General features: G+C 45.3%; 1 protein-coding gene across 2 annotated transcripts; it reads right to left on the reverse strand.

Annotated features, from left to right (window-relative positions):
• Nucleotides 1-22: 22 nt before the first annotated feature.
• LOC119387918 (methylosome subunit pICln) lies at nucleotides 23-17,551 on the reverse strand. Of its 2 annotated transcripts, none has more exons than XM_037655493.2 (8): nucleotides 17,393-17,551; nucleotides 13,268-13,403; nucleotides 11,131-11,270; nucleotides 10,487-10,561; nucleotides 5,646-5,720; nucleotides 5,458-5,562; nucleotides 3,339-3,427; nucleotides 23-536 (listed from the first exon to the last, which is right to left on the reverse strand). In XM_037655493.2, the coding sequence occupies exons 2-7, from the start codon at nucleotides 13,384-13,386 to the stop codon at nucleotides 3,354-3,356; spliced, it is 588 nt and encodes a 195-aa protein (XP_037511421.1). In that variant the 5' UTR covers nucleotides 13,387-13,403; nucleotides 17,393-17,551; the 3' UTR covers nucleotides 23-536; nucleotides 3,339-3,353. The 2 variants fall into 2 exon arrangements, with proteins under 2 accessions (XP_037511421.1, XP_037511418.1); XM_037655490.2 differs by having other exon boundaries at nucleotides 11,122-11,270; nucleotides 17,393-17,550.
• Between the last annotated feature and the right edge of the window lie 8,585 nt (nucleotides 17,552-26,136).

Consider the following 26,136-nt stretch of genomic DNA (forward strand, 5'->3'; position numbering starts at 1 on the left):
AAATGAAACTGACAAGACAAAATTCAGAATGAGTAACAAAGTTTATTTGGTGTGCTGATCCCCCTCCTTAAGCAGGAAAAGGATGACAAACATAAAGGGCACATAGCACATACATGCAAAACATGTCTACACGCTTTCCTCTTTGGCTGAGCAAAAGTGTAGGGTTGGAGGCGATAAATACAATGCATCATGTGATGTCAGGTTCATTAGTGAAAGTGCCCTCCATATGCATAATGTATTTCTGCTTATCCCGTGCGATCGCCACAGCGTCTTAACTTAAACAAGGCAGCTGGCAATGTCTATTCAGCTTCCATGCAGACAAGGCGACGGCTTCAGGCAAGCAAACGCAAGGTGCCGCTCGTTGTGATGTCAAATGGCAGTTGCTAACTTTGCAGTATCCTCCCCATTGTTCACTAGTTTTACCAACTAGTGCAACAACAGTTGGTGAAATAGACCGCTCTGCCGTTTCTTCATGCAAATGACAAGATGCATTCTCCTTATATCAGTGCCTTTTGTAGCAGAAGCGTCCAGCAAGGCTGAAACCAAAAATGAAACACACTACTTTAGTCAAAAGTTTCTCAAGTACATATACCAGCAGAGTGTAATATATTTAGAAGCGTGGCTCAAGGCCTATCTATATGAGAGAAATGGAAATAAGGATGAGCAGAGGTCACTGCGGAAGCCCCACACCTGAAGTTTCATTGAATGAAGTGTCCCATTAGCCTGTTCGTTGCAATGTTCAGCGTTGGAAATATGTCATGCTCTGTGACTGTCATTAGTACTGTGCAACTCTGTGCATTATAATTTTGGCTGTAGTTCATCAGCGCATGCAACATTTCACATGTGATACCAATTACTGCAGCATACAGAAGACTCAGCTCCTAGAACGCAGTCTGCTCCAAGCTACTCGTAACCACAGCCCGTTTCATCTCTCAGTTGACTGAATATTGAAGAACCTTGCACAGCTCCCTCAAACACATCACAGTGTGGCCTAATGCTGTATTCTACCTCACTGCAAACTCTACTATAGAAAACACAATGCATATGCATCGCCGCACACGTGAGAATTCACAGCCTCTTCAAACCCATGGCAGCACAACTAGAACCAAATGCAAATACTATGGTGTTTTAGCAGTGTTGGTTTCAGCAGGTAAGTGTGGCAATACCATACAGTCATGGTCTGCATTAACTATATTAATCTACAAGACCTTCACTAACCAATCTCACCATCTCATCACATTACCGTGAGCATATAGCAACTCGCGTAGCTAAAATCGTTTTGGATTTCAGTATACCAACACAGAACGGTAATGCTGTAGCATAGATGGTACGGTATTAACGGCACTGCTAAAATACCCCACTATTAGGTCTCCTGCACTTTCTGTAAACTATTGGTACAGTGATCTTACAAAGACCATTGCATCACCATTCTCGAGCCATGTAAAAATTTAGCAATGCAGCAATGAAAGCAAAAACACACACGTACACAAGAAGCCACTGAGATAGATAACACGAGACACACCTGGAGATGTGTCATTTTAACCCTTAGAGGGTCGAATTTTTTCGTGAAATCCAGTCCAAAAATGTGTAATTTTTTTATTGCTGAAATAACTTCTTCAGACGATTCTATTTAAAAAAAAAACTGTCTAAAAATTTTTTTCGTGACCGTAAGGTGACAAAAAAATCATTTCTGTTGTTACATACACATGGTTTATTCGTAGTAAAATCAAGCAGAATCCTAAAAAACCTTGAACAGTTTTTTATAAATAAAAATTATGCATTGTATTAAACATAGCTCACAGACATACAAAAGTAAGTGCACCAGAGTACTTTTCTGGCTAAAAATGTTCGTGCTCTAACACTAAAAACTTTTCAGCGTGTGATAGTCTTTGAAGCATGGCTCGGCGCGCACGCTTTTCAGATGTCGCTCCTTGATCGTCATCGGAGTCTGAACTCGTCAAAAAATCCTCATCTGACAAATTGAAATCCAATGAATCAGATTATGATTCGGCACTTGGGGAATAGTCCGCATCGGAAGAATCGCTGCTCGACTCACCGGCAGCAGAGCAACCGGCGCGCGCTTCCATAGCGTAAGCGAACAGCGTCAGTGAGCGCACGGAAGAAAACTATAATTGTGCGCCCGTCCGTAAAGCAAAATGAGTGAAAAAGCTACAGTAGTCCTTCGTCTTATCGCCAACAAGACGTAGTTAGTTTTTCCGAGACCCCAAAACAGGAAACACAATCACGGCAGCGTCGTTTGTGTAATTTAGCGCCGCACGGAAACAAATGTAATCGCGCCCCGGGGAGCAATAAACGAGAGAGTAACAAGTGGTCACCCTTTGAGAGATTAGGAACCATACAGCCATCAGCTTTGTGGGCGCAAGAAGCGAAAACCACCCGAAGGACGAAACCGAAACCTGCCGGACCGCGTGTGCGCATCCTGATGGGCAACTGGAAGCCGCCGCGCCGCTTTGGAAAGCAAGAAGAAAAAGACGGAGAGAAATCGGCGCACGGAGGTGCATCGGCGCATTAAAAAAATTCCACGTATTCCCGAAGCGTGGCAGCACATGCAAAGCAAGAGAAATGATCGAAAAAGGCGCGCACTTTAAACTAGCTGCACCGCGAACGCGCTCGGATTGGCAAGCGATAGCCGGCGGCCGTTTTGGGAAGCAAAAAGAAATACAATGGAGAGACATCGGCGTATGAAAAAAATTCCACGTATTCCAGAAGTGTGGCAGCACAGGCCAAGCAAGAGAAATGATCGAAAAAGGCGCGCATTTTAAAAATAAACGCTATGCCGTACATGTACAACGAAAACCCTTTGGTACCAGGAAGCTTTTGCCGTACATGTACGGCGAAAACCCTCAAGGGGTTAAGCAAAAGGTACACATTTTCACTACATTATTAGGTATTTCAATAATAGGCTGCACATGTTTCATTATATTTTGCTTTAATAGTAGGCAGAATGTCTTCTTCTTCTTTACCTCCCAGGTGAATTCTACTTCATATGAAATCCACAAAAACATGTGCTTAATGAATGATTGTTCTTTTTAAGAAGTGTTTACTTGACACTATTTTTTTCTTTAGAGCTGTCACAACACAGCAACTGCTAATCCTCACTTTCCAGACATTCTTCACCCTATGCTGAATTTGTTAAAGGATAATCAGATTGCCAAACACTGCAGGAAAAAGATGTGCACTGTTTTCAAAGTTTGCTGGTCCCTCATGCTTGAGACCAGCACTGTTTCATGGTGAAACCATCTGAACAAAACCGCCAGCAAATCCTGCTGGAAAAGTGACTGATTGACACGGTGAGAGTAATGCAATCCATTGCTTACTGAATGAAGCGAATTTCAATGGTCTGGCTCTGCGTCTTCAAATTGCCCCGTCTCCATGGGCTCGTCTCCAGCCTCCCAGTCACCGTTACCTGTGAAACCAATAAAAATTACAACAGCAACAAGGACAAAGCAACAAATAAAGTTGATTTTGTTATAGGTGCAGAAACGATGATGAAAACAAAATTGGCGAAGCTTGCACGAAGTCGCGCAAGGCTTGAAACAGTAAACCTGGACAATTCTGAAGTCTGGTCTGGTTGCTTCTAGGTTGTTGTTAGGCTTTAGGTAGGTTAGTCACAACACGGATGTCCAAACTCCAAAACCGAGCGTCCGATCGTCTCATAAGACGACCCTTTCTACATCTCTGCTTTTAGGGGCGAAGCACCTTAGGGTCGAGCCTTGTACCCCCCGCGTCTAGCATAGCTCTGGTTTACACGGAGTCCGCTAGGGGCGCTGCGGTAGCAGCGTTTGCTCCCGGCGCGTGCTCTGGTTTGAATGGAGACCGCTAGGGGTGCTGCGGCAGCAGCACTCGCTCCCGGCACGTGCTCTGGTTTGAATAGAGATCGCTAGGGGCGCTGCGGTAGCAGCGCTCGCTCCCGGTGCATGCTCTGGTTTGAATGGATACCGCTAGGGGCGCGTTATGCTCTCAGATGCATTTCATATGACCATAAATATCTAACCAGGGGGACGTGCATAGACCTCGTCTTCGCTAACTTCAGAGAACATCCCATTCAAGAACCCCTGGCTATTCATTTCACCGATCACAAGACGGTCCTAATGAAGGGGAAACAAAGTCCACCACCATATACACCTATATACAAACACCATATACGCCTTATGACATCAATAGAACAACATTGTATATACTGTACACACGTGTTTGTCACGCATTTGCATGCTCGAGTGGGCAATGTACAGGGGATTCACGGTTACCCGAATGATCCCCGGTGCTTCACCCACTCATCATCATTCACCTCACGGATATGCGTGAATTATTTTATCTTTCTCTTTATTTCTTTCTTGATCTTTCCATTTCTCTCGTTGCTTCTCTCTTTGTGTTTCTCTTTATCTATCTTTTTATGTCTTTATTCCTATTATTTCTATTTTCCCTCTTTCCTTCTATAGCTTTCTCTCTCTCTCTCTTGGTAAACCAGAGTGAGTAGTGGGATTTGCCAAATTTCTGTGGCACATACCTGTTCATGATGATAATAGTTTTCTGATAGGCCGCACAAAAAAGGTCCTCGTGCCCAGCTGGGCTGTCAAAGCACATGTGGGTGCCTCATTAGAGTGCCGCTTTGTTAGCATTTCCAAATCTGACACGTTTTGTGGCCGCAAAAGTCGCGATACCGTCCCGGATGTCCTATGCTGCCTGGTGGTTTCGTGCTCCACTTGTGTCTAGCATGCCAGCCCACCAGTGAGCTCATTGAAGCAACAATGGAAAGGGGGACACATGCAGGCACGCACAGCCAACACCTCGTACAGTTTAACGACGACAGTCACACGAAAAGCAAACAGACAGTGTTTGCCAGGAGGAATGGGCGCTTGGCTCCTTTCCTTCTCCGCTTCCTTCTCGCTATCGCTGGGTTGGAAGAGACTGGAGGTTGAAAAGAGGCAGGGGTGGAGAGGAGGGCCAGCCGTGCTGGCTCGCTTGCTTGCGCCGATGGTTCGCGCATTTGTATCAGCCGCGAAGAATTCAGAAAACTGTTCGCACGATCCCAAATCACGGCATATTCTACATAACGTAATCTGTCTGGGACGTTTCTAAAATTTGTATCATCGCGAAATTGTGATCAACCGCAGCAGCATCATTGAGATTCTACTGTACTTGGACACATGCCCAGTGTGTACATAGTGAAAGTGCCACTAGATGGCGCAGCATGTACAGAGAAAGGATGTATAATAGAGGAGCCAGGCTGCAGCACATGCCTTGTACATGACCTGTCTCGGTGGTGGCAATAAGGTGTGTCACTTCATTGCCTCTCTGGTGATAACATTAAAGTCAGCAGACATCCAGAAGTGGTTTCTGTTTTTGCCACAATAGTGATCACAGACAACATGCACATTTGCATAGAGAACATAAATAAACAGGGAAAAGTTGCACAGTAGGATCAAATGGCAGCACCAGCATCTGCCTCAAGTTGGTGGCAGCCACGCTGCTGTTCGGCTGCTCGAACATCATATTCCGCCCCTTCGTCCTCCTCGTCAGCGTCCTCATAAACGCCATCGTCTGCACAAGAACGAGAAAGGATGTGTCAGCATAAGATGGCTGCTCGCTCAGTCTACTGCAACTCGCAACGCCAGAAGACTCACCATCTGAATCGCCAACGTCAGCAGGATCTGGGTGCAGGGCTTGGCACTCCGACATTGCCTTGTACATCGCTTCCACTGTAGTGAATGACGGACACAGTCAAATAATGCCTGTTAACACATGCGAGGCCAGAACACAAAATGTTCACTCTACTTACTTACTTCAGGCAACAGCTATGATGACCAAAGAAAGAGCAGAAATTACATAGTGACAGAGTGTCAACATGGGGGAAAGTCATATTTCCATAGTATGAATTCATATTGCCACGTGCGTTTCCTATGATCACTTTTGCTGTATTCGGTTTTCGCCCACAAAGACTGTCAGCAATGCTCAGCGCAAACCGCGCCTCATTGTTCGAGAAGCTTCGGGATTATTGTAGATCGTTTTGTTAAGATTTCGCGCAAGACGCGAACACTCGAACTTATTCTAGAGTTTGCGCGACAACCAGCGATAACGCTGGAATATTCGACGGCACATGTATAAATGCCGACGCGCTTCACCACTTGTCAGTTCATCGACGGTCGACGCTATGTTCGCCGCTATCAGTGCATACCGTGTGTATTGCTGTGAATTAACTTTCCGTTTCTCGGCCACAAGTTCGGCCAAATAAACAGTTTCATCTTGGACACGCTGGCTGCTGTCTTCATCGACGTCACGACCACGTGACAATATTTATGCAAATTTATTTTAAAGTCTGGGCATGCTGTAAATGTGCAATGGTTCCAATTTTGACATACGCAGTGATGGAAATGACTTTTCGGAGCACATTTTGGAGCTGAAAAAATACTGCTTTAGAGCAGCCATGAGTGTTTTTGGAGCAGAAAAAATGATAGTTTAGAGCAGCTATTGGTGTCTTAGGCACAGATGGTAAAATATGCCATACAGCTCCTGCAGTTCACAGCATCGATGAAGCATCTCATAAATATTAATATATATTATGAAAGCTATTTAACAGACAACGTAAATTGCAACGAACAATTAAAAACATTATTGGTCATCGAATGTGCCGTGAAATGAGTTATATATATAAAACACCAGTACTTGTGGCGGAAATAATAAAGCGGTAAAGCTGAGCACCACATTATAGAAGTAACTACAGTCACATATACTATAACTGTTGCCAAAACAGCAGTCGATAATCAGTATGAGATCGAAGCAATCTCGGTCATTTTCACACTTCACCAAAATCGCCTGCATGACAAGTTAAAAAAGAAAAACAGCTAAATGAGCTATATGTTTGATATGCCAATTCTTGTTAAATCACATGGTTAAAAATTCCTTGGTCTTCATTTTCTCAGTTTCATTTCGGAGCAGGTTCGGAGCAGTTACAAACAAAAATCACAGTTTGGAGCAGCATGTAGCAGCATTTCTCATTCTGAGCAGTTTGGAACAATTGGAGCAGCAATTCCGTCACTGCATACGACCAGAGTGTGGAAAATTTATGTAGTCTTGCTAGGATACAGTGCCACTTATCACCTTCCACAAAAAGTGCTGGAAATGAACCCAGGTAAAGAAAGAAAAAGATTCTGCACATGTTACTTCATTTTCCTTGTCAAACTATTATGAAAGTAGCACCTAAGAATTCTTTTGGTTGTATTTAGGTGATAGCAGGATAAGAAGGGGTAGTAAACAGTAAATTAACATCGTTCAAACCAATCTCCCGACGTTACTTCCCATTTTATTTTTCATAATAATAAAACAGTACCGTATTTTCCGGTGTATAAGACGCACCTTTTTTCCTAGATTTTCGCTGGTGCGTCTTATACAACGGTGCGTCTTATATACGCAAAAAGTCACGTGATTCTGCGAGACCAATTTGTTTATATTTAATTTATGAGTACGATAAACAGAGCTCGAGAGCATTCGTAAAAATATATCTAATTTTGTTGTAACAATGAAGCGGCTGCGATCTTAGATGACAACTACTTGCTGTTCAAGCAGCGCGGCGACCACGGAGATTACGGCCGCAATAAAAGCCACCACTGTCGCGTGCCCCATTGTACTGTTTGAATTGTTTGTTCTTAAACGAAGAATTAAACCCACAGAACTGAGGCAATAAATAAAAAAGAGCACCACAACGGTCCATTGTAACGTTGTAGCGCTCACAATATCAGTTACAAAAGCGAAAGTACCACTTCATTATCATCATCATCAGTTTCCGTGTGAGACGTCGCTGCAGTCTAGCAGTAGTCGCAGCTTCCGGCTTCCGGTCGCCATTAACGTTTTATATGCGTGTGTAGGTGGTATCCGACGATCGTGTGATAACCGTGCGGCGCGTTCGTTGTTTATGTGTTCTCGCCAAGTCTGGTAATGCCCTAAAGGTATGGTAGCCACCATAGTACAGGCAGTGCCAACGATGTGCTTCAAGGTGCTTACAATGCTGCGTAAAAGTTACTCAGAAGCTGACGACGGCAACCCAGCGATGCTGCCAACCGAGGCGGAAGAACTTTTGACAGTGCGCCGGAGGATGTGGCTTCAAATCCAGTAGAATAAATAGTGGTTTTCTGCGCCTTAATAAAACTGCTGCTTACAGATATTCAGTGCCGTGCGTGACTACGCATTTCGCAATCAATGTACTCTGCGTGGGTCATTGTGTTTTATCATGTCGACTGAGTTAAAAATAGATGCGTCTTATACAAAGGTGCGTCTTATATATCATTTTTTCTTTCGAAAGTCGTAAAAAGTAGGGGGTGCGTCTTATACAAAGGTGCGACTTATACACCGGAAAATACGGTAATCTGTACATACCAACAGCAAATACCATTTGTAATTTAAAGCAGTTGATGTAATGGACACGGTCACACACCAATGCCAGCCTTTCTTTTCACATGTAGCTAGAAGTGTTATACCGCAAAATTCTGAGCTCACCCCATCAGCAAGTCGAAACTACAGGCAAAATGGAGGGTGGGCGCTTTCCCGGAACGGCACCAAAATTTAAGACGGCGGTGGCAAATTTTTTCCCACCGGAAAAGAAGGAGCGCATGTGAACTTCCTCAGAAGTCTTCTCGCTCTCGTTGATGGCAGGGCACGTTACGACAGCTCACAAACACAAGAAACACAATGGCAACACAAACAGACCGTGAGAAGCATGGCATGCAAGCACATCCAATGATGAGCTAATGCAATGGCACTCCCGTAAAATCCCGAGCAAGCGCCCCCTTCCCCTTTTTGGGAGATTTCAAATATGCGCCAATGACCGAGCAAGCCCCCCCCCCCCCCCTGCAACCTGTTCTCTGCTACAGAATCCTGCAGCAGCGGTTCCCAGGAACACAAGTTCCAAGAGTCTTTAGATATGTGCATGATTTCTTAGTACTTTTACAGTATGGTGCCTCGAGGTTGCATTCCGAGTTGTCACAAATTGTCGGAACATTTGAAGAACTTATTTCCCCCCTTGTCATAACACATGAAATTTCACAGGAGGATTCCCTCAGATTCAGTACAAACAGCAAATGCATGCACATTCAATAAAGTATTTAATTAGAAGCACTACTTAGTGGCGCTTCCGCCGCCATCTTGAATTTCGGTCCGCGACCAAGCAAGCCCCCCCCCCCCCTCCAAATCTTGTCCAATTATCTTTCACCATAAGGGGGGGGGGGCTTGCTCGGGATTTTACAGTAAGCAACAAACACCGATCTTGGAAGCCTTACTTTTGCCACCTAAGTCGTAGTAGGTACCACTGCAGAATATAGACTGCGAAGGACATGCTTTCGCTCACGGCACCCTGAAAATCATCATGGGTGTCTTGTGCGAAGTTCGAGGTGCGGGATCATTATGTGGGGAAAGAAAAGATAAACAATGATATAATTTCACGCGCAAGCGCTTATATATTGGGCTGCTAAGCAGGACTGGATGGCATTTAAAGGGGTACTGACATGAATATTTTCAGTTGTTTTTTTGCGTCAAATGAAAGGTCAAGCCCTCAAGAGCCTAGAAAAGGTAGTGTTAAACGCGAGTGCGCCCTAAAAAAGTAATTACAGAATGTTTTTAAAAGCTAGTTTCGGTTCCTACTGTACCCTGACGTCACAATACGGTATGAGCTTCTCGTCACATGCTCGCACAATATATAGCGACGTTTCCACAGCCACTCCGCACCGTGGCTCCGTCGGTGACGCACAAGGGGCCATTTTGGAAGTTTTGTTGACACACAAGCGGCCATCTTGGAAGTTTTGGGACCTAACGTCATCACAACTAGTCAGACTGCTGCGTGAAGTCACCAGAATTTGTACTGTAGCCTGACTGTGTACTGTAGCCTGAAGCTAGTGTCGATGTCAGTGGGTGCGCCATGGAAAAATTGACTTTAATATCAAATTAATATATCTTATCAGCGTTTGCTGAGCTTCACACTTGTCAGAGCCGTCCCTGCATACAGGAGATTTGTATGGCAGAGTAAACTCGCCTTCGAAAAAAGGTGTCAGTACCCCTTTAAGCACACCAGTGTTGCATGGACACGATGCATGATCCAGGTAAGAAACGGGAGGGGGGGAGGGGTGCTTGACCGGAACGGCATGAAAATGTGAAATTATAATAATAATATCTGGGGTTTAACGTCCCAAAACCACGATATGATTATGAGAGACGCCGTAGTGGAGGGCTCCGGAAATTTCGACCACCTGGGGTTCTTTAACGTGCTGAAAATGAAATTAGCGGTGAAATTGGCAGAGGCGCTCACTCGGGTGGGGGCGCTTTGTTAGAATTTCACGGTAAGTGGAACACAGATAGAAAATTTCAGAACTAAAACTTATGCTACAAGCACGAAAATGCATACGAGAAATAAGACAATGCAGGATTTACATTTTGAAACGTGCTTGCTTAAAGCGTGACTTGAACAAGTGTATCTACTCACGATGTGACTTGTCATCTGGCACAAAGCGGATCTCTGAAGCAGGCTGCTCATCATCCTGCCCATTCTCGCTGGACTCTACGGGTAGTAGAGAGAGTGAGTGGTGATTCAAGATGTCAGAAAATTGCAGCGCAATTTACTTACAACAAAGTGACATTAAAAATTTAATACCTCTAAGCAAACAAGTATATGCTATGATGGAATTGTATAAAGTGGTATATTGCACATAATCAATAAAATCAGAGTAAAAGAAAAATAACAGTATGCTATTTTTATAAATAATAATAATAATAATAATAATAATAATAATAATAATAATAATAATAATAATAATAATAATAATTCTTAGACATTAAGACATGCCTTTCTTACAGCTTAACGTCTAACTTCCGCTACAGTATGTATCAAAGCACATTTAGACGACAGCTGTAGGAATAAGCCACAGCAACGGTGTGCCTTTTTTAAAAGGAACAAAAAGGACATGACTGTAACACAAAAGAAGTGCCACCTTTATACCAATGTGTAAGTATTTTTGAACATAAATTTTTAAATCAGCATTTGCATAATGATTGCCATCCTTAACACATTCCAAGGCTGTATGAAAAAACTCCTACAGGATGGTTCTGCAGTACACCCACCTTCCTCACCTTCACCTAGATCACCATCAATCATCAGATAGAGGCACTCCTCAGGGAAGGCCCGAAGGTCCCGCGACAAAGCGTGCAGTGCCACCGAAGGGTACTCCAGGGAAAAGCCAGAGCTGTCCTGGCCGACCCAGGAAACACGGCTGCATTAATCAGACCACACGATGAGAGACAGTGAAATGCAAGCTTTGCTTAGAATGAATGAGGCTGGGCTCACTCTAAAGCCGTAAAAGTTCAAATGAGGACATTTAAATGGTTGGTTCCAAAGCTTCACATAGCTAGAGATGGTACAGCGAAGGATTGCAGACAAACTGAACGGTGCAGAGTTCCATAGCGTCCGTTTAAGTAGTACTGGGTGACAGATTTATCACTCGCAGTGACGAAGTTGTTTTCTGCCAGGTGCAATGATTCATTTATCTTGATGAAACACTACCATGTTTAGGTGAACATGGCAAACACTGAGAAAGAGAGAGCCAACTGCCAGTTTTATTTTGCTCAATGGCACAGACAGGCGAGGCCTCATCATCCAATGAACAATGTGACAGTTTGGTTTGAAATGCACATGAGTGCTTGCTATCCATTTGTAGTGCCTATGCCTTTGTGTGGTAGTGCCTGAATCACGCAGAGTTGTGACAAAAACTGTGACAGTCATTGATAGAAGGCATTCATTAGATGGTGCCATAACATGGAAGAGCGCAGGAAAGGGCAGCAACTAACCAACAATCTGGACATGTGGACAATAGCTACATTTGTCTTTGAGCGAATTCAAGTATTCCAGTATGGACTGGTTTGCATGTCAACTTTAAAAACAGCTTCAACAGGTACCACAGACATGCCCTGTTTGCCTGTCAGTGAGTTGCCTAGATTCAGTTGAATAAAAGAGTGTTTGATTCCCATTGTGCTTGAAGCCAAGCTTGTTTGGCTCCTCTGGAGCACAATGCAGTAATCAGGTGTACCACATCTGCCACAACCTATGCTATTCACCCTAACGACTATTAATGTGAAAAGAAAAAGAAAGGGAACAAACTTACACGTAAGTGTATTCCCCATTCTAATGGCATCCTTGAAAACAATCTCGCAGGCAGCCTACACATACTTTTGGTTAATGAGGGAGAACTGCTGTGTACATAAATTGCAGCCTGGAAGTTTCAATATCACTCAAGAGTAATAATAATAATAATATCTGGGGTTTAACATCCGAAAACCACGATATGATTATGAGAGATGCCGTGGTGGAGGGCTTCGGGAATTTCGACCACCTGGGGTTCTTTAACGTGCACCTAAATCTAAGTACATGGGCCTCAAACACTTTCGCCTCCATCGAAAATGCAGCCGCCGCGGCCAGGATTCGATCCCACGACCTTTGGGTCAGCAGTCGAGCGCCATAACCACTAGACCACCGTGGCGGGGCTCAATATCACTCAAGGGTACAAGCAACATAAAGTGAATATGACATTCTGAGGGAAATTTTAGAATCTACAACTTGTGTCCCACTGACATTTTTTTCTTTTGTTGTCTTTAGCCAATTTTCCTACTAATACAGTGCTCCACAATGCACCCCAGTGGGTACTTTTAAGGGTCACACATTTAATGAAACAGCAGTTTGTGGTACGGGGAGTATCTATTGGTAAAAGCTCGAATATTGCATGGTGAACGAGGTGCAGAGTTAGAAGCAGAATAAACTAGAGGTCCACATTGTAAGGCACCGCAAGACCATTCATGCGTAACCATACACATGAGATATTGAAATTGAAGTACGCATGCACACAAACATGTATGTGATACTTCATGGTAACTAAACACTAGGGAATGTTGAAAAGCCAATACACGCAATGAAGGGGTTATAGTGTTATTTCTCATAACTGTCACACTAGAGGAGCAACAAAAGTCCCAAAGGCTTGCAGAATTGAGTCAACAGCACGACTGGTAGGACCGAACAAAAGCTGTTTTTATGTACTGAACATATCCGACTATCGATTTGCATGGGCACATGTTCTCCTTCCAGCGAAGGCAGTCTCCCAAATCGCCGCACAGGAGCCGCGCGGGTTAAGCTCTTTCACGGGTCTTATAACCTTTGCTTATTAACCAGTCACCGCTTTTTGGCTTTAATGGAGTAAGTGAAATAACCAGTATCACGCACCTTTCGGCAATGTAGAGCGTTCCCTTGCCAAGGTCCCTGCTTTGGATAAATGCGGCCGTCGCCTCCTCACGATGACGGATGCCTTCGTCGGGCGGCGGGAAGCTGGTAAGGATCACCATGCTGTCGCACGAACAATCTGAAGCAGCAAAAATGAAAGACGCACTTGACATGTACCGCTTCAATGAGGCCACTTAGCCGCGCCCGCGTCGATGAGCACCTCCGCGCGGTTCACTTCAACGCCTTAGCCGAAGCATGCATCGATTTACTTCAGCCGGTTAAGTGGTTATGCTGAAGCTATCCATAAAATGCAGTAAAACGCCGTAGCTGCTCAGACGCGTGAAATGGCGATCAAAACATTTTAGGGAGTGGATATTCGCCCGGCATCCGGCTGAATTGCGCGAGCGGAACTTGGCCGGCAGTGTCTCCTCATTGGCCGGCTGTAGTCACGTGGTTAATGCCGGAATCCTGAGGCAAAAAGCGCTTTGCCGGCACGGGTGTATTTGCCGAGTGTCATTTCGCGAGTGGCCGTCAAGCGAAGATGCCGGCATTTAGTGAGAGAACAATTATATGCCGGTAGTTTGACTTACCCACGCCGTCGCCACATCCGAAAACGCACGCCGTGACGGCAACAGTTGTCCGGTTCTGGTTTGGCCGGCAGTTTGCTTTTGCGGCCGGCCGTCAAGAGCGCTGGCACTTAGCGCACCGGTATTTGCGAGTTTCATTTCGCGAGCGGCCGTCAAGCAAAGAGTGCCAGCATTTAGACCCACGCCGTCGCCACGTCTGAAAACGCACGCCGTGACGGCAACAGAGTTGTCTGGTTGTGGTTTGACCGGCAGTTTGCTTTCGCGAGCGGCCGGCCGTCAAGCGACGAGCGCCGGCACTTAGCGCGGAGACAATTATTTGCCGGTAGTTTTACTTATCCATGGTATAGCCTCCCCTGAAAACAGGCAGCTGTGACTACTACGACGGCACAAGTCGTCCGGTTGTGGTTTGACCGGCATGCAGTTTGCTTTCGCGAGCGGCAGGCCGTCAAGCGACGAGCGCCGGCACTCAGCGCGGAGACAATTATTCGCCGGTAGTTTTACTTATCCATGGTATAGCGTCCCCTGAAAACATGCTGTGACTACTACGACGGCACAAGTCGTCCGGTTGTGGTTTGACCGGCATTTGCGCTGTTACTTCGTTTAACTCAGTTAGAACCTGACGGTATATCCTCCACTTAGAATGCCCTGCGAACTTCGCAAGTGTACCGTTGCCTTTCATAGTGCACATTGGAGTGAAAAAAAAAAGGGGGGGGGGGTCGTGTTTCAATTTTTTATTTCTATGTTGCCAAAATAAATGTCATACATTTAGAAGTTACGAAGAATTCTGAAATGCACAATACTCACACGAAAGTTTCATATTTTTGTTCTTTGGCTGCCTCTGATGACATATGGAAGGGCTGTGTATGATATCAGCAAAGGCGCTACTGAACATCTTGTGCGTTTCTATGAGATGAAAAAGTCCTTGGCCTGGGAATGTCGCTGGAGCCAACATTTCAACAAACGGGCCTGCTTTGTCAGGGCAGCCTTGATGATAACAAGTCCACCTGTCGAAATGTTGGCTCTAGCAACATGCCTTTTCAATGATTTTTTAAATCTCTGCAAGCTTCCATCTTATCCTGAATTTGTCTTTGAATGTCAACAACACACTCCTCACATTGCGTTTTTTTTTTCTTGTTGCGCGGTACACAAAAAGTAATTTCAGGCGTTATAAAAGGCAACACAAGTCTTAGTTTACACAATTTTAACATGGAAGATATGCACATAAATATTGTCAAAAGTCACCTGCAGTGGGAACATTGCAGTTTCTTCTCTGACTACCTCAAATCAGATGGAGGGGTATGATAATGGCAATTAGTAGAGGTCAAACTCTACACAACAGGTAACGTCAGGTGATATAAAAAAGTAGCACGTCTCAGTTTTAAACAATTTTAACATGGAAGATATGCACATAAATATTGTCAAAGGTCAAGATATGCACATAAATATTGTCAAAAGTCACCTGCAGTGGGAACATTGCACAGTTTCTTCTTTGACTACCTCAAATCAGATGGAGGGGTATGATAATGGCAATTAGTAGAGGTCAAACTCTACACAAAGGGTAACGTCAAGTGATATAAAAAAGTAGCACGTCTCAGTTTCAAACAATTTTAACATGGAAGATATGCACATAAATATTGTCAAAAGTCACCCGCAGTGGGAACATTGAACAGTTTCTTCTTTGGCTACCTCAAATCAGATGGAGGGGTATGATACCAGCTACAGTGCCAGTCAAACCCTTCATTGTCTCCATGACATTTCTCACTTTTTTTGTTGTTGCATGGTACACAAAAGGTCATTTCAGAATGGCTTGCACATGATGCCATAGACGCAGCTTCTCAATGAACTGGCACTGCACGATGGTGGCTCCGATGACAAACAAGTTTCGTCTGTGAAAAGAACATGGCAGGAACATCTCTGTGTGCAAATAACAAAAGTACATTCATGTGATGTTTTGATAACATTAATGTGGCATCGCTAAACGCCGCATCCCCACATGCTGGTGCTCCAACACGGTGCTTTCAATGACATCAATGCAAGCCATCAATAACAAGTAACAAAGTTGTTTGTACAATGTTGACGTGAAAGCCAATGCACAATGTTGACCTATATAATAGTCACACACTTGGAACATTGCCACAGTTTCTTTTTTGGCTGCCTCTTCAACAATGTGCAAGGTATATGGTACCAGCAGAGACACCAATCACAAAAAATAGTCAAACTTCTCAAGCTCTTCGTGACACTGTTCACATTCCCACTGGTGCATTGATATGTTTCACCTTCACTGTGCTCGTTATAGAGAGCCATGCATCACTGCTGAAAAAGGGCCTTACAAGGTTGATGTCCATGCACTCATCCAAAACACCACAGTTCAGCAAATGTGGCTTTGTTTTCACATCTTCTTCAAGAATTTTATCACTGAGGGCACTGATAACACCTAAACAGTTGCGCTCAGAATATTAGGTGGTATCGTAATCGTCGGTGATTTTTTCCCCTTTATTTCACCATGTTTGTCACCGACGTGGCGGGACTACGTCACACTATCTTGACATGTATCGGCAAATAATTGTCTCCGCGCTAGTCGCTTGACGGCCGGCCGCTCGCGAAAGCAAACTGCCGGTCAAACCACAACCGGAGGACTTGTGCCGTCGTAGTAGTCACAGCCTGTTTTCAGGGGAGGCTATACCATGGATAAGTAAAACTACCGGCAAATAATTGTCTCCGCGCTAAGCGCTCGTCGCTTGACGGCCGGCCACTCGCGAAAGCAAACTGCCGGTCACACCACAGCCGGACGACTTGTGCCGTCGTAGTAGTCACAGCTGCCTGTTGATAAGTAAAACTCGCTCGTCGCTTGACGGCCGGCCGCTCGCGAAAGCAAACTGCCGGTCAAACCACAACCAGACAACTCTGTTGCTGTCACGGCGTGCGTTTTCAGACGTGGCTACGGCGTTGGCAAGTCAAACTACCGGCATGTAATTGTTCCCGCACTAAATGCCGGCACTCTTCGCTTGACGGCCGCTCGCGAAATGAAACTCGCAAATACCCGTGCGCTAAGTGCCGGCGCTCGTCGCTTGACGGCCGGCCGCAAAAGCAAACTGCCGGCCAAACCAGAACCGGACAACTGTTGCCGTCACGGCGTGCGTTTTCAGATGTGGCGACGGCGTGGGGAAGTCGAACTACCGGCATATAATTGTTCTCTCACTAAATGCCGGCACTCTTCGCTTGACGGCCGCTCGCGAAATGACACTCGGCAAATAGCCGTGCCGGCAAAGCGCTTTTTGCCACAGGATGCCGGCATTAACCACGTGACTACAGCCGGCCAATGAGGAGACACTGCCGGCCAAGTTCCGCTCGCGCAATTCAGCCGGATGCCGGGCGAATATCCACTCCCAACATTTTACCACCACCGCCCTAGTCACCTAAACATCCCTAGTCTACTTACACCGTTAATAGGGGCAACACAAATACTAGTTAGTACATTCGAGCCGCACAGTTAATACGTTTACGGCGCAAAAATAGAAGAAGCAGAGACTCCAAACAGAACCTTCTAGATAGAGCCAGGTGCGCGGTGAAGGCTCCTGAAATGTCGAGAATCGTGCCTCGTGCGTGCACCCTTTCGCGGTTTTCAATGTTGCTTAGTTGGTTGATGCACAAGTAGCGCACGCGTATCGCGAGGGGAAAAACGAAACCGTTCATTGGACGAAACTTGCAGGCCGTTAGGTCACGAAACTCCCGAAGGAGAAAATTGCAGTTTATGATGCGTTAGTAGTGCTACTGCAACGCAACAAAACACAGCAGCGCAGATTAATGACGTTGACCGACGCAAGAGTGCAGCATGTGTGCAAGAGACCATTTGTCCAAACCTGAGGCCACCGTGCTCTGAGGTTTTATTCTATTATCTCAATATTTTTTAACAAGCTAAATGGTTATGTGAATGTCATGTGAATCAGGCACCTAGAGCCAAAAATAGGTACGAAGAGACCACGACGAAATGGTCAGTTTATCTGACCATTTATCTGACCAAGGGATTTGGGCACGTACGTCCCAGGGTCCCCGCACGACACCACTGCGCTGCGTTCATGAGTTATTTTCATACTTCGTACACTCAAGAAGAAGCCTTCTCCTCAGTGGTCGTCGACTTTGATTGCAAAGTGATCAACTGCGCTACCATCCGCACTTCTAGTCCCAGCGTTGCAGAGCAGGTTGCCATTGCTCTTGCGTTGACGGACGGTGTGCATGACACAATTTATTCAGACTCCAAGGCCGCTATCAAGGCCTTTCAGATGGGCATGGTGGCTCCCCAGGTCCTACAGATCATTCACAAAGTCAAAGACCTCAAAAATCACTCATTGGTCTGGTTTCCTGCGCACCTTGGAAGTTGGAACTATTGAGGGTGCCTCGCTCAATCCCAACGAGGAGGCGCACTCGGCTGCACAAGGTTTGACTGACTGTGTACCGGTATGGCGCTTGCGGCCTGAATGTCCAACGAGACGGAATGTACAACGAGACTGAATGTCCAATAGTGGACATTCAGTCTCGTTGGACATTTCGTCTCGTTGGACATTCCGTCTCGGTTGGACGTTCAGTCTCGTTGGACATACAGTCTCGTTAGACATTCCGTCTCGGTTGGACATTCAGTCTCGTTGGACATAAAGTCTCGTTGGACATTCAGTCTCGGTTGGACATTCCGTCTCGTTGGACATTCCGTCCCGATCACAAATTTCACTTTTCCGTTTTCGTTCCACACATCCCAATATTTGCTGTGAAAATTTTCCGAATGTGCCCTAACATTTGCGACGTGCGTGAAAATTCGTTTCGTCGTGATAGGACGTGGCGCTGAGACTGCGTATTACGCACGGCAAGGATATATATATATATATATATATATATATATATATATATATATATATATATATATATATATATATATATATATATATATATATATATATATAGAGAGAGAGAGAGAGAGAGAGAGAGAAAGAAAGAAAGAGAGAGAGAGAGAAAGCGCAAAGACACGAGAGAATAAAATAGGAAACAAGACGCAAAAAAGAAGTATTTAAAAATAAGAAAAAAAATATTTAAAGAGCTCCCTTTTGCACCCGTTTGCTCGTGTTCATATAACTTGATGCATTTTCTACAAATCGAGTTCAAAGTTTGCGCTTTTCATGTTTTTGTTATGTGCGTCCTCCCTAAAAATATGTACCTGTAACTTTACCACAGTTTAACAATTATGCAAAACCAAATAGCCCGGTACCTCACCTTGTTGAGTAATCGATTAGCTTTCAGTTTTTTCTGGGTAATCCGTTAGTTTTTTTTTAAAAGGTAATTGTAAACGCTGACGCTCTTTCACTGTAATGCGTACAAGTCTGTTCCCGACCCAGTTTTTTTTTTCACTTGAGCTTCACAGCACTAATATCGACATCATTGGAAGAGTAATAGAAAAGCTCGTGTTCAAGCCGGTTCTGAAAAGTCCTCAAATGATTTTAAACATCATAAAAACGGTTTTATTGTCGCCAACGATTACCTGTATGCTATATGTTGTAATCAAAAATGATTCACGCGAAGCACTTTGCAAAACGCGAGCAAGATTGGCTACTTCGGCAATAAGCTCAGAAAAAATGAGCAGTTCGCAGCGGATGGCCTGATGCTCTCTTGACTGGCCCGGTGCTGCGGAGGTGTAGGTCACCGCTCATTGCACGTCACTCTAATGTGGTGTGACGTCACTAAAACTTTCGTTACGCTTCCTACACAGTGACGTCGGTGTCAGTCGCGCGAGCGATGGGTCTCGATTGCGAGAATGAGCATTTATACAGACTTTGGAAGTGAATTAAAATATATTCTAAACGTTTGCTGCGTGCAATACTTCGTGCTGAGCGTCCTTGCTTACAGAGAAAGCCTACAGCAGGCTTTTTATAGCCTCAAAATCTGGTGACACAACCTCTTTAACGGCATGGTCTTTCCTAGACCGGCCTGCAGTTCTCTTGTAGCCGAAATGCCATGACATGTTTCCATCAAGGTAGTCAAAACTAAAACTGATATCCCACACTCAGCATGCTTCATAATCATTTCGTGGTTCTGGCGCGTAAAACCCAAGAATTTAATTTTAAAGGAAAATTTCCTCCCTAGCTTCTTCGACCCGCATTCTTTAAGAGGAAAGAATAATTGTTCTATAGGGCTCGTAGAAAGCCAACAATCAAGCCAAGGAAAGCATAGGTACGTTATTTGTTAATCTTTTTAACTGTAGTGTAATGAATATGACCTAAATTGAAAGGACTTAAATGGGACGAAAAAGCACACTTTCTTTCGGTGGGATTCGAACCCACAACTTTCGCATTACGCGTCTGATGCTCTAACAATTATCTACGACGGAGGGCGCTCCCTCGTCCACTTTGGTGGGTATTTACGTGAGCTTGATCCCTGGGAGTGTTAGCAAGCGCAAATCGTCGCCGTAATTATAAGGTTGCCGGTTCGGATCCCACCGATGGAAAAAGTGTTTTTTCGTCTACTTGGATTCCTTTGCATATGGGTTATAATTATTACATCGCAGTTAAAAAAAGCAACAAATAATGTCCCCAGTGTTTTATTTGGCTTAATTGGCTGTTGGTTTTCTAACAAATAACTGAGTCTCTCGAACTATTCTTCTTTCGCACTTTCATAGCAAGGAATTCGTCCTGCCTCGTGACGCTTTTTGGCAAAAATAGTGTTTCACACTCGCCGCCTTAGCTACGAGTGGCGCTGGTAACACTCTCAGGGATTAAACGCAGATAGATACCGCACAGAGTGGACGAGGGAGCGCCCTCTGTCGTAATCCTTTAAGGGGCTGTGATGTCCGATTTATGAAAAAGATAAACAGGAACAGCAAAGTATGCAAACAACCAAAATAAAGCATTAAAGTAACATATTCAATATACATATGAAAACTAAAAATACAAAATAGAAATAAAACTAACAAAACTTGAAATTATGGTAAATGCAGTAAAGCGAATACGGAAACAAAAATACGACGCCCGACTCCACAGACAGTCAATATTTGCAAAACACACACAAAAAAATGCGATCTTCCGCTAGGCGATCTTAACCCAATGAATCAGTTGTCTGAGAAATTTCAAACGAGGACACGTTTATCTCTTCTAAATTGGACATTCCGTCTCGTTGGACATTCAGTCTCGCTGGACATTCCGTCTCGGTTGTACATTCCGTCTCGTTGGACATTCCGTCTCGTTGTACATTCCGTCTCGGTTGGACATTTAGTCTCGTTGGACATTCAGTCTCGATGGACATTCCGTCTCGGTTGGACATTCCGTCTCGTTGGACATTCAGTCTCGCCGGTCACGTGACCCATTGGACATTCAGTCTCGTTGTACATTCCGTCTCGTTGGACATTCAGGCTCTGAATCCCGGTATGGTGGCTAGAGGGGGAGGTGTCAGCATCGGCCGGGCTGCGCCGTGCAAGCCGGTGAAGCACATTTTCATGACGCCGACAGGTGGCGCGCTCGTCGTCTCCGAGATGCCTAGAGCGAGGTCTGGCGAAGTGGTCTCGTGGATTCTCTCCGGCAAAGTGCGTGTTATGTCACCTGTTGCTTCGCCTGCTCGGCTTTTGTTTGTGCGTATTGGTGCCTGATGGCCAAATGCGTTGCCGTAGCCACCGGCGCTTCGCGGGAAACCGGAATTTCCTAGTCAGCGAACGCGTCTATGGCACGCTGTCTACTAAAGCGAGAAACGCATGTTGCGTTTTTCGCGACCGAGAAACGTACATACGTATGTCGCGGTTTTTGCGAGCGAGAAAAGCATGTCACGTTTTTCGAGAGCGATAAACGTATGCCGCATTGTTCGCGAGCGACAAACGCATGTCGCGTTTTCTCGCGAGCGAAAACGATAATTGTGCGGCGAACGCCGGTGTTGCTGCCGATCTCGTCAGCGCACAACATTTTCTGTCGTGAAGTTGTGTCGTTCCGTCGATAGATTATCCGTTGCCGTCACCGGACCAGAGGACGCGTGCCTTGGTTACTTTATGTGATCGACCGAGCCTCGCAAGAAAGCCGAAAAGCGTCCGCTACATTGCGCCGACGGCTCACCTGCGAGTTTGTTGTTTTCATGTGCTGACGCTACGTGATGGCAAAACTGCAGAGACAGCAGAGACATTGTTTCGCCCCTGGATCCACTATGGGATACGTCTCGGACAGGAAAACAAGATAGAAATTAAGGTCTCTCTCATCGCAGTTATCGTGCGCCGATGATGAACGTCGACCGCCAGGGTTGGGAACGTTCCGTTCCACGAGCTGATAAGCCGCTGGAGAAGAACAGCGTTGTCTGTGAACTTCACTTCGACAAGAGGTTTATATTTCGCAGCTACACACATGTGATCAACGGTGACACAGTGGAAATTCCCCGTGGTCGCCCTTCCCTAACACCAGATGCGGTTCCAACTTTGTTCCCCAACGTTGCTGCGTACCTTTCCAAGAAGTTGCCAGCGAAACGGGGGGCAATAGCCCCCGCAAACGACCACCCACTGCATAAGCCGAGGTGCAGTGCTTTCCAATCGTTACACTCCACACAAAGCTTCAGCAGTACGAAGCAATTACCAAAGCTCTTGTTGGGCCAGCTTCATTGATATGTTTGCCTAATCTCGAAAATGATTTGGTTATATGGTGCGCCGTAAGAAGTCGTGAACGGAAAACGCACCTCGCGTCCGTACCAAGCGCGCGGATGATATCTCGGAGCCGACAGACGCGCCCATGCGGCGGCGCTGCTGTCGGCACCGAGATGCCTCCCGCGCCGTCGCATCGTCATAAAAAAATGCTTCGTCTCCGGCGCGCCGTTGCTGACACCTCCCCCTCTAGCCACCATAGTACCGGGTAACGCGTCATCTCCTGGGCGACCCGAGCCTCTCTGCTCGTACAACGAGATATGCAAGCACCACTATTGCCACTATCTCTCAAGAAGAGTGTTGCCTCTACCACACTCCTCGCTATGCAGGGCCCAAGCTGTTACTCTCAGACTGCTACAAACAAGAACTTACCCGAGCCCTGCGGCACTGCACACAATGTACCCTGAACGGTTCCCAAGCCCGGACGCGTAATTTTGTTCCCTCGAGTCGAGCATGTCCTGTGGAGCTGCGCTGGCTGCGCCTCTGCCGATCCCCCTTTCACCCAAGCGGAAATGAAGAGGCTCATTAAGGCCCAGGACCAGACCTCTCAAATTCTGGCCGTCCAGAGGGCCCGCGCGAGGGCCGTCAGGTTTAACCTGATGGTCCCCGAGTGGGCCTAGCCAGGTGGTGGTGGTAGTGGTTTGAAGAGGAAAAGGCGCCTAATTTCTGCAGCCCGGTCGGGAGCACGGCGCAGCGCCTAACCCCAGGTGACGTTAAGTTTACTCGCGTCTATTGTGGACCGAATAAAGTTGTTTCACTCACTCACTCATACTATGTAATATTATCAATTAAACCAGTGATTAAACTCATATGCGATGCGTGATGCAACGGTGCTGCTTTCAAGCGGCATTCCTACACAATACGACAACATTTTCATCAACGTTATCTTTTGCTGCTCTAACTAAAGGCTTTTACAACTACGTGAGTTTCGCACCTGTTTGTTTCTTTAGACAAAACTTGGGCCACCTCCAGAACTGCGCGTGCTCTGGTTTCTCCTAACATTAATTTTACAGTTGGAAAAAACACGTATACCCTTATATGTGAGTAACGACAAAGAGATGTTTCTTCATGGCTATCATCATCAAGCAACTCAAAAGCCAAATTAAAGTCTCAAATCAATCGCCGCGCTCCTGACTAAAACCATGGGCGTCATGTGCGTTGACTGCGACGTGCATCGTTTCATATAAATAGTATTTAATTGTGAGACAGTGTGGTTCTCCAGCTAACCATGTCAGGAGACGTTCACCGGGAAAATCCTATACTCACTGTGCGCGTAATACGCTCATTCGAGCATCGAAATATATGGCACGTAATTATGCGAGACGTGTCCTCGGCGATAACTACGGGTGAGTTCAAGAAGTCGGTGCTGTCCTCGTTGGAGAACAACACGAGCATACCGTCAGCAGTGAGAAGGTATCCGTACGACACGCTGAAGATCGAGCACGTGCCTCATAAGGCGAAGTCTAACGATCCCGTGATAAACACTGACGACGACGACAAACTTATTCTGCTAGACCACGTGCCGCTCTCAGAAGGAGGTGTCGTGCATGAAACTGTGCTGTCTCTCTTCAAAATGGACGATTACTTACAGTACAAGTCATCGAAGCTTGCCCAAGAATAACTGCCCTGTCGTAGAGTTTGTTGTTTGGTGCCCGGCAGAGGCGTCAGTTAACCCCTCTACCTGAACGCATACCTTAGCAGCTGTAATTAGCGGCTGCGTTTTGTTCTAGACATGTAATGTAATGCTGGAACGAGACTTGCGTTAATAGAATCCCAAAAGTTGATCATCACATATTCATTTTGTGTGCCTCTCTCTCAAGCCTCGTAGTCCTCAACCCTTTAAACAAGCAACCAAAGGGCTTTGCAGGAAACGTAGAGGAGTCTTGTGTCTACGAATGTAAAACCTGCCGAAATGAGGTGCAGAGGCAGAGCAATCCATTAACGACCAGCTTTGGAATAATTTCACAAGGCCCATCGCAGAAGTTAGTGCACCGGATTACAAGGATTTTTTTTTTTTACAAGCTTAAAAATGCTTCAGTGGTGACTTACAAAGTGTGCACTTTTCTTGAATTTCTCGAAGCGCCTTGAAAAATCTCCTGTCAAGCACTTCAGCGATGTCATTTAAGTTGGATAAGTTGGTGTGTATTCGCTATCAAGTGTAGTGCAAGAAGACATATTGTATTGCATTGGAAATGCAGAAATATTCAATTCGATGCTTGGTGACCATTTTTCTCAAATCACCGTAATAAGTAGATTAAGAGCTTAGTTTAAGAGACATTGCTATTCCAGCATCCCCAGTTATGATCAATGAAAGAAGGAGAATTGTAAGGGCTCATTTTTCTTTGCTAGACACAAGATTAATTAGATCTAAACTAACAGACTAAAAAGCCAAGGAAGGCCTTGGCTTTCTTGTCTGTTAGTTCTAGCCAATTATGATCAGTTATTTCCAGTAATTTTATTCCATCTGTATGCGACCAATTCACTTGTTGCCGTGGCTTCGTTTTGAATAAATTATAACGCAGTGTCGTGTGTTACATGCTAAATGTGCCTTGAATGTTTTGGCGGAGTATGGCTATTTAATGAGGACAATGTTTAAAGGGATGCTGAACAAAATTTTTGCCACCAAGATTTTCAGCCAAACTGAAAGATTGGGTGACGAAAACGATAGACACAACCTTCATTTTAGGCAGAAACTAGAGAAAAATAATAAATTTAATGCATATTTCACAAACTGCTGCGTCTAGTGGCCGTGCCGTGAACTAGAGAAGGTGGCACTTGGTGACGTTGTGCAGGGGTGTAGCCAAGGGGGGGGTGGGGGTTCAACCCCCCCCTCAAAATTTTCAATTTTGCTTGTGCACACATGCAAACGCACACACAAACATAAATAAAGTATGGCTGACACCCCCCCCCCCCAAAAAGAAACAAAAACAAACAAGCATTTCTGGCTATGCCCCTGGCACACGCGTCTCTCGACCTGCTCAGCTCCCTCTACAGTTCCCAGAACCACTACGAACAGCACCGATAGCGAACAACGCTCCCGGCTTGGGTAAAGCATCAGCGCTTTTGTTGAAGGGGAAGAGTGAGATCAAGAAAGAGGTGGAGAAAGGGAAGAGGACAGGAACAGGTGCACCCTGCATACACATCGGCAAATTTGACGTCACGACTTGCGCTCGCGTGCAGCCATCGCACGCTGACAATCCAAAAATACGGCCAACTGTTAAAAAATACATGAAATAAACTGTTTATCGAAACAGTTGTTTTTGTCGGTTTTTCCAATTTTTATTCAGTATCCCTTTAAGTGGCATTTATGGGTTGCTCTAGATTCGCTTGTATTGAGCTTTAAGATCCTTATGTTGGTTCTGCAAAGTCCATTTTAAACATTGCATTCCGTAAAAGGTGACGAACTTCTACATGAAATAATGCACCTTCTGCAGTTTGTATTTAAGACTTTCCTCTCAACGTTGAACGTTAACATTTTTAAGTACTGCTTATCTAGATCGTCATCTCACCTGCTTTTAATTTCTGTGGCTCTCTGGACACTTGTGCTGCCTCTTGAAGGCTAAATAAATGTTAATGTTATCGACGGAAAAGATAAAACTGCTATAATTCTGAATCTTTGTTACGCTGCCCACTCTGTG

This window comes from Rhipicephalus sanguineus, chromosome 3 (assembly GCF_013339695.2).
Source record: "Rhipicephalus sanguineus isolate Rsan-2018 chromosome 3, BIME_Rsan_1.4, whole genome shotgun sequence".
In the NCBI taxonomy this organism is placed as follows: Eukaryota; Metazoa; Arthropoda; class Arachnida; order Ixodida; family Ixodidae; genus Rhipicephalus; species Rhipicephalus sanguineus.

Bases quoted from the DNA above. Each gene is read 5' to 3' on its own strand.
- LOC119387918 (XM_037655490.2), bottom strand. From the start codon at position 13,386: ATGGTGATCCTTACCAGCTTCCCGCCGCCCGACGAAGGCATCCGTCAT. The intron at 11,271-13,267 runs GTGCGTGATACT...TGATTAATGCAG, and splicing joins ACGCTCTACATTGCCGAAAG to CCGTGTTTCCTGGGTCGGCC. The intron at 3,428-5,457 runs GTGCTGCCATTT...TTGGTTTCACAG, and splicing joins CCAACTTGAGGCAGATGCTG to GTAACGGTGACTGGGAGGCT.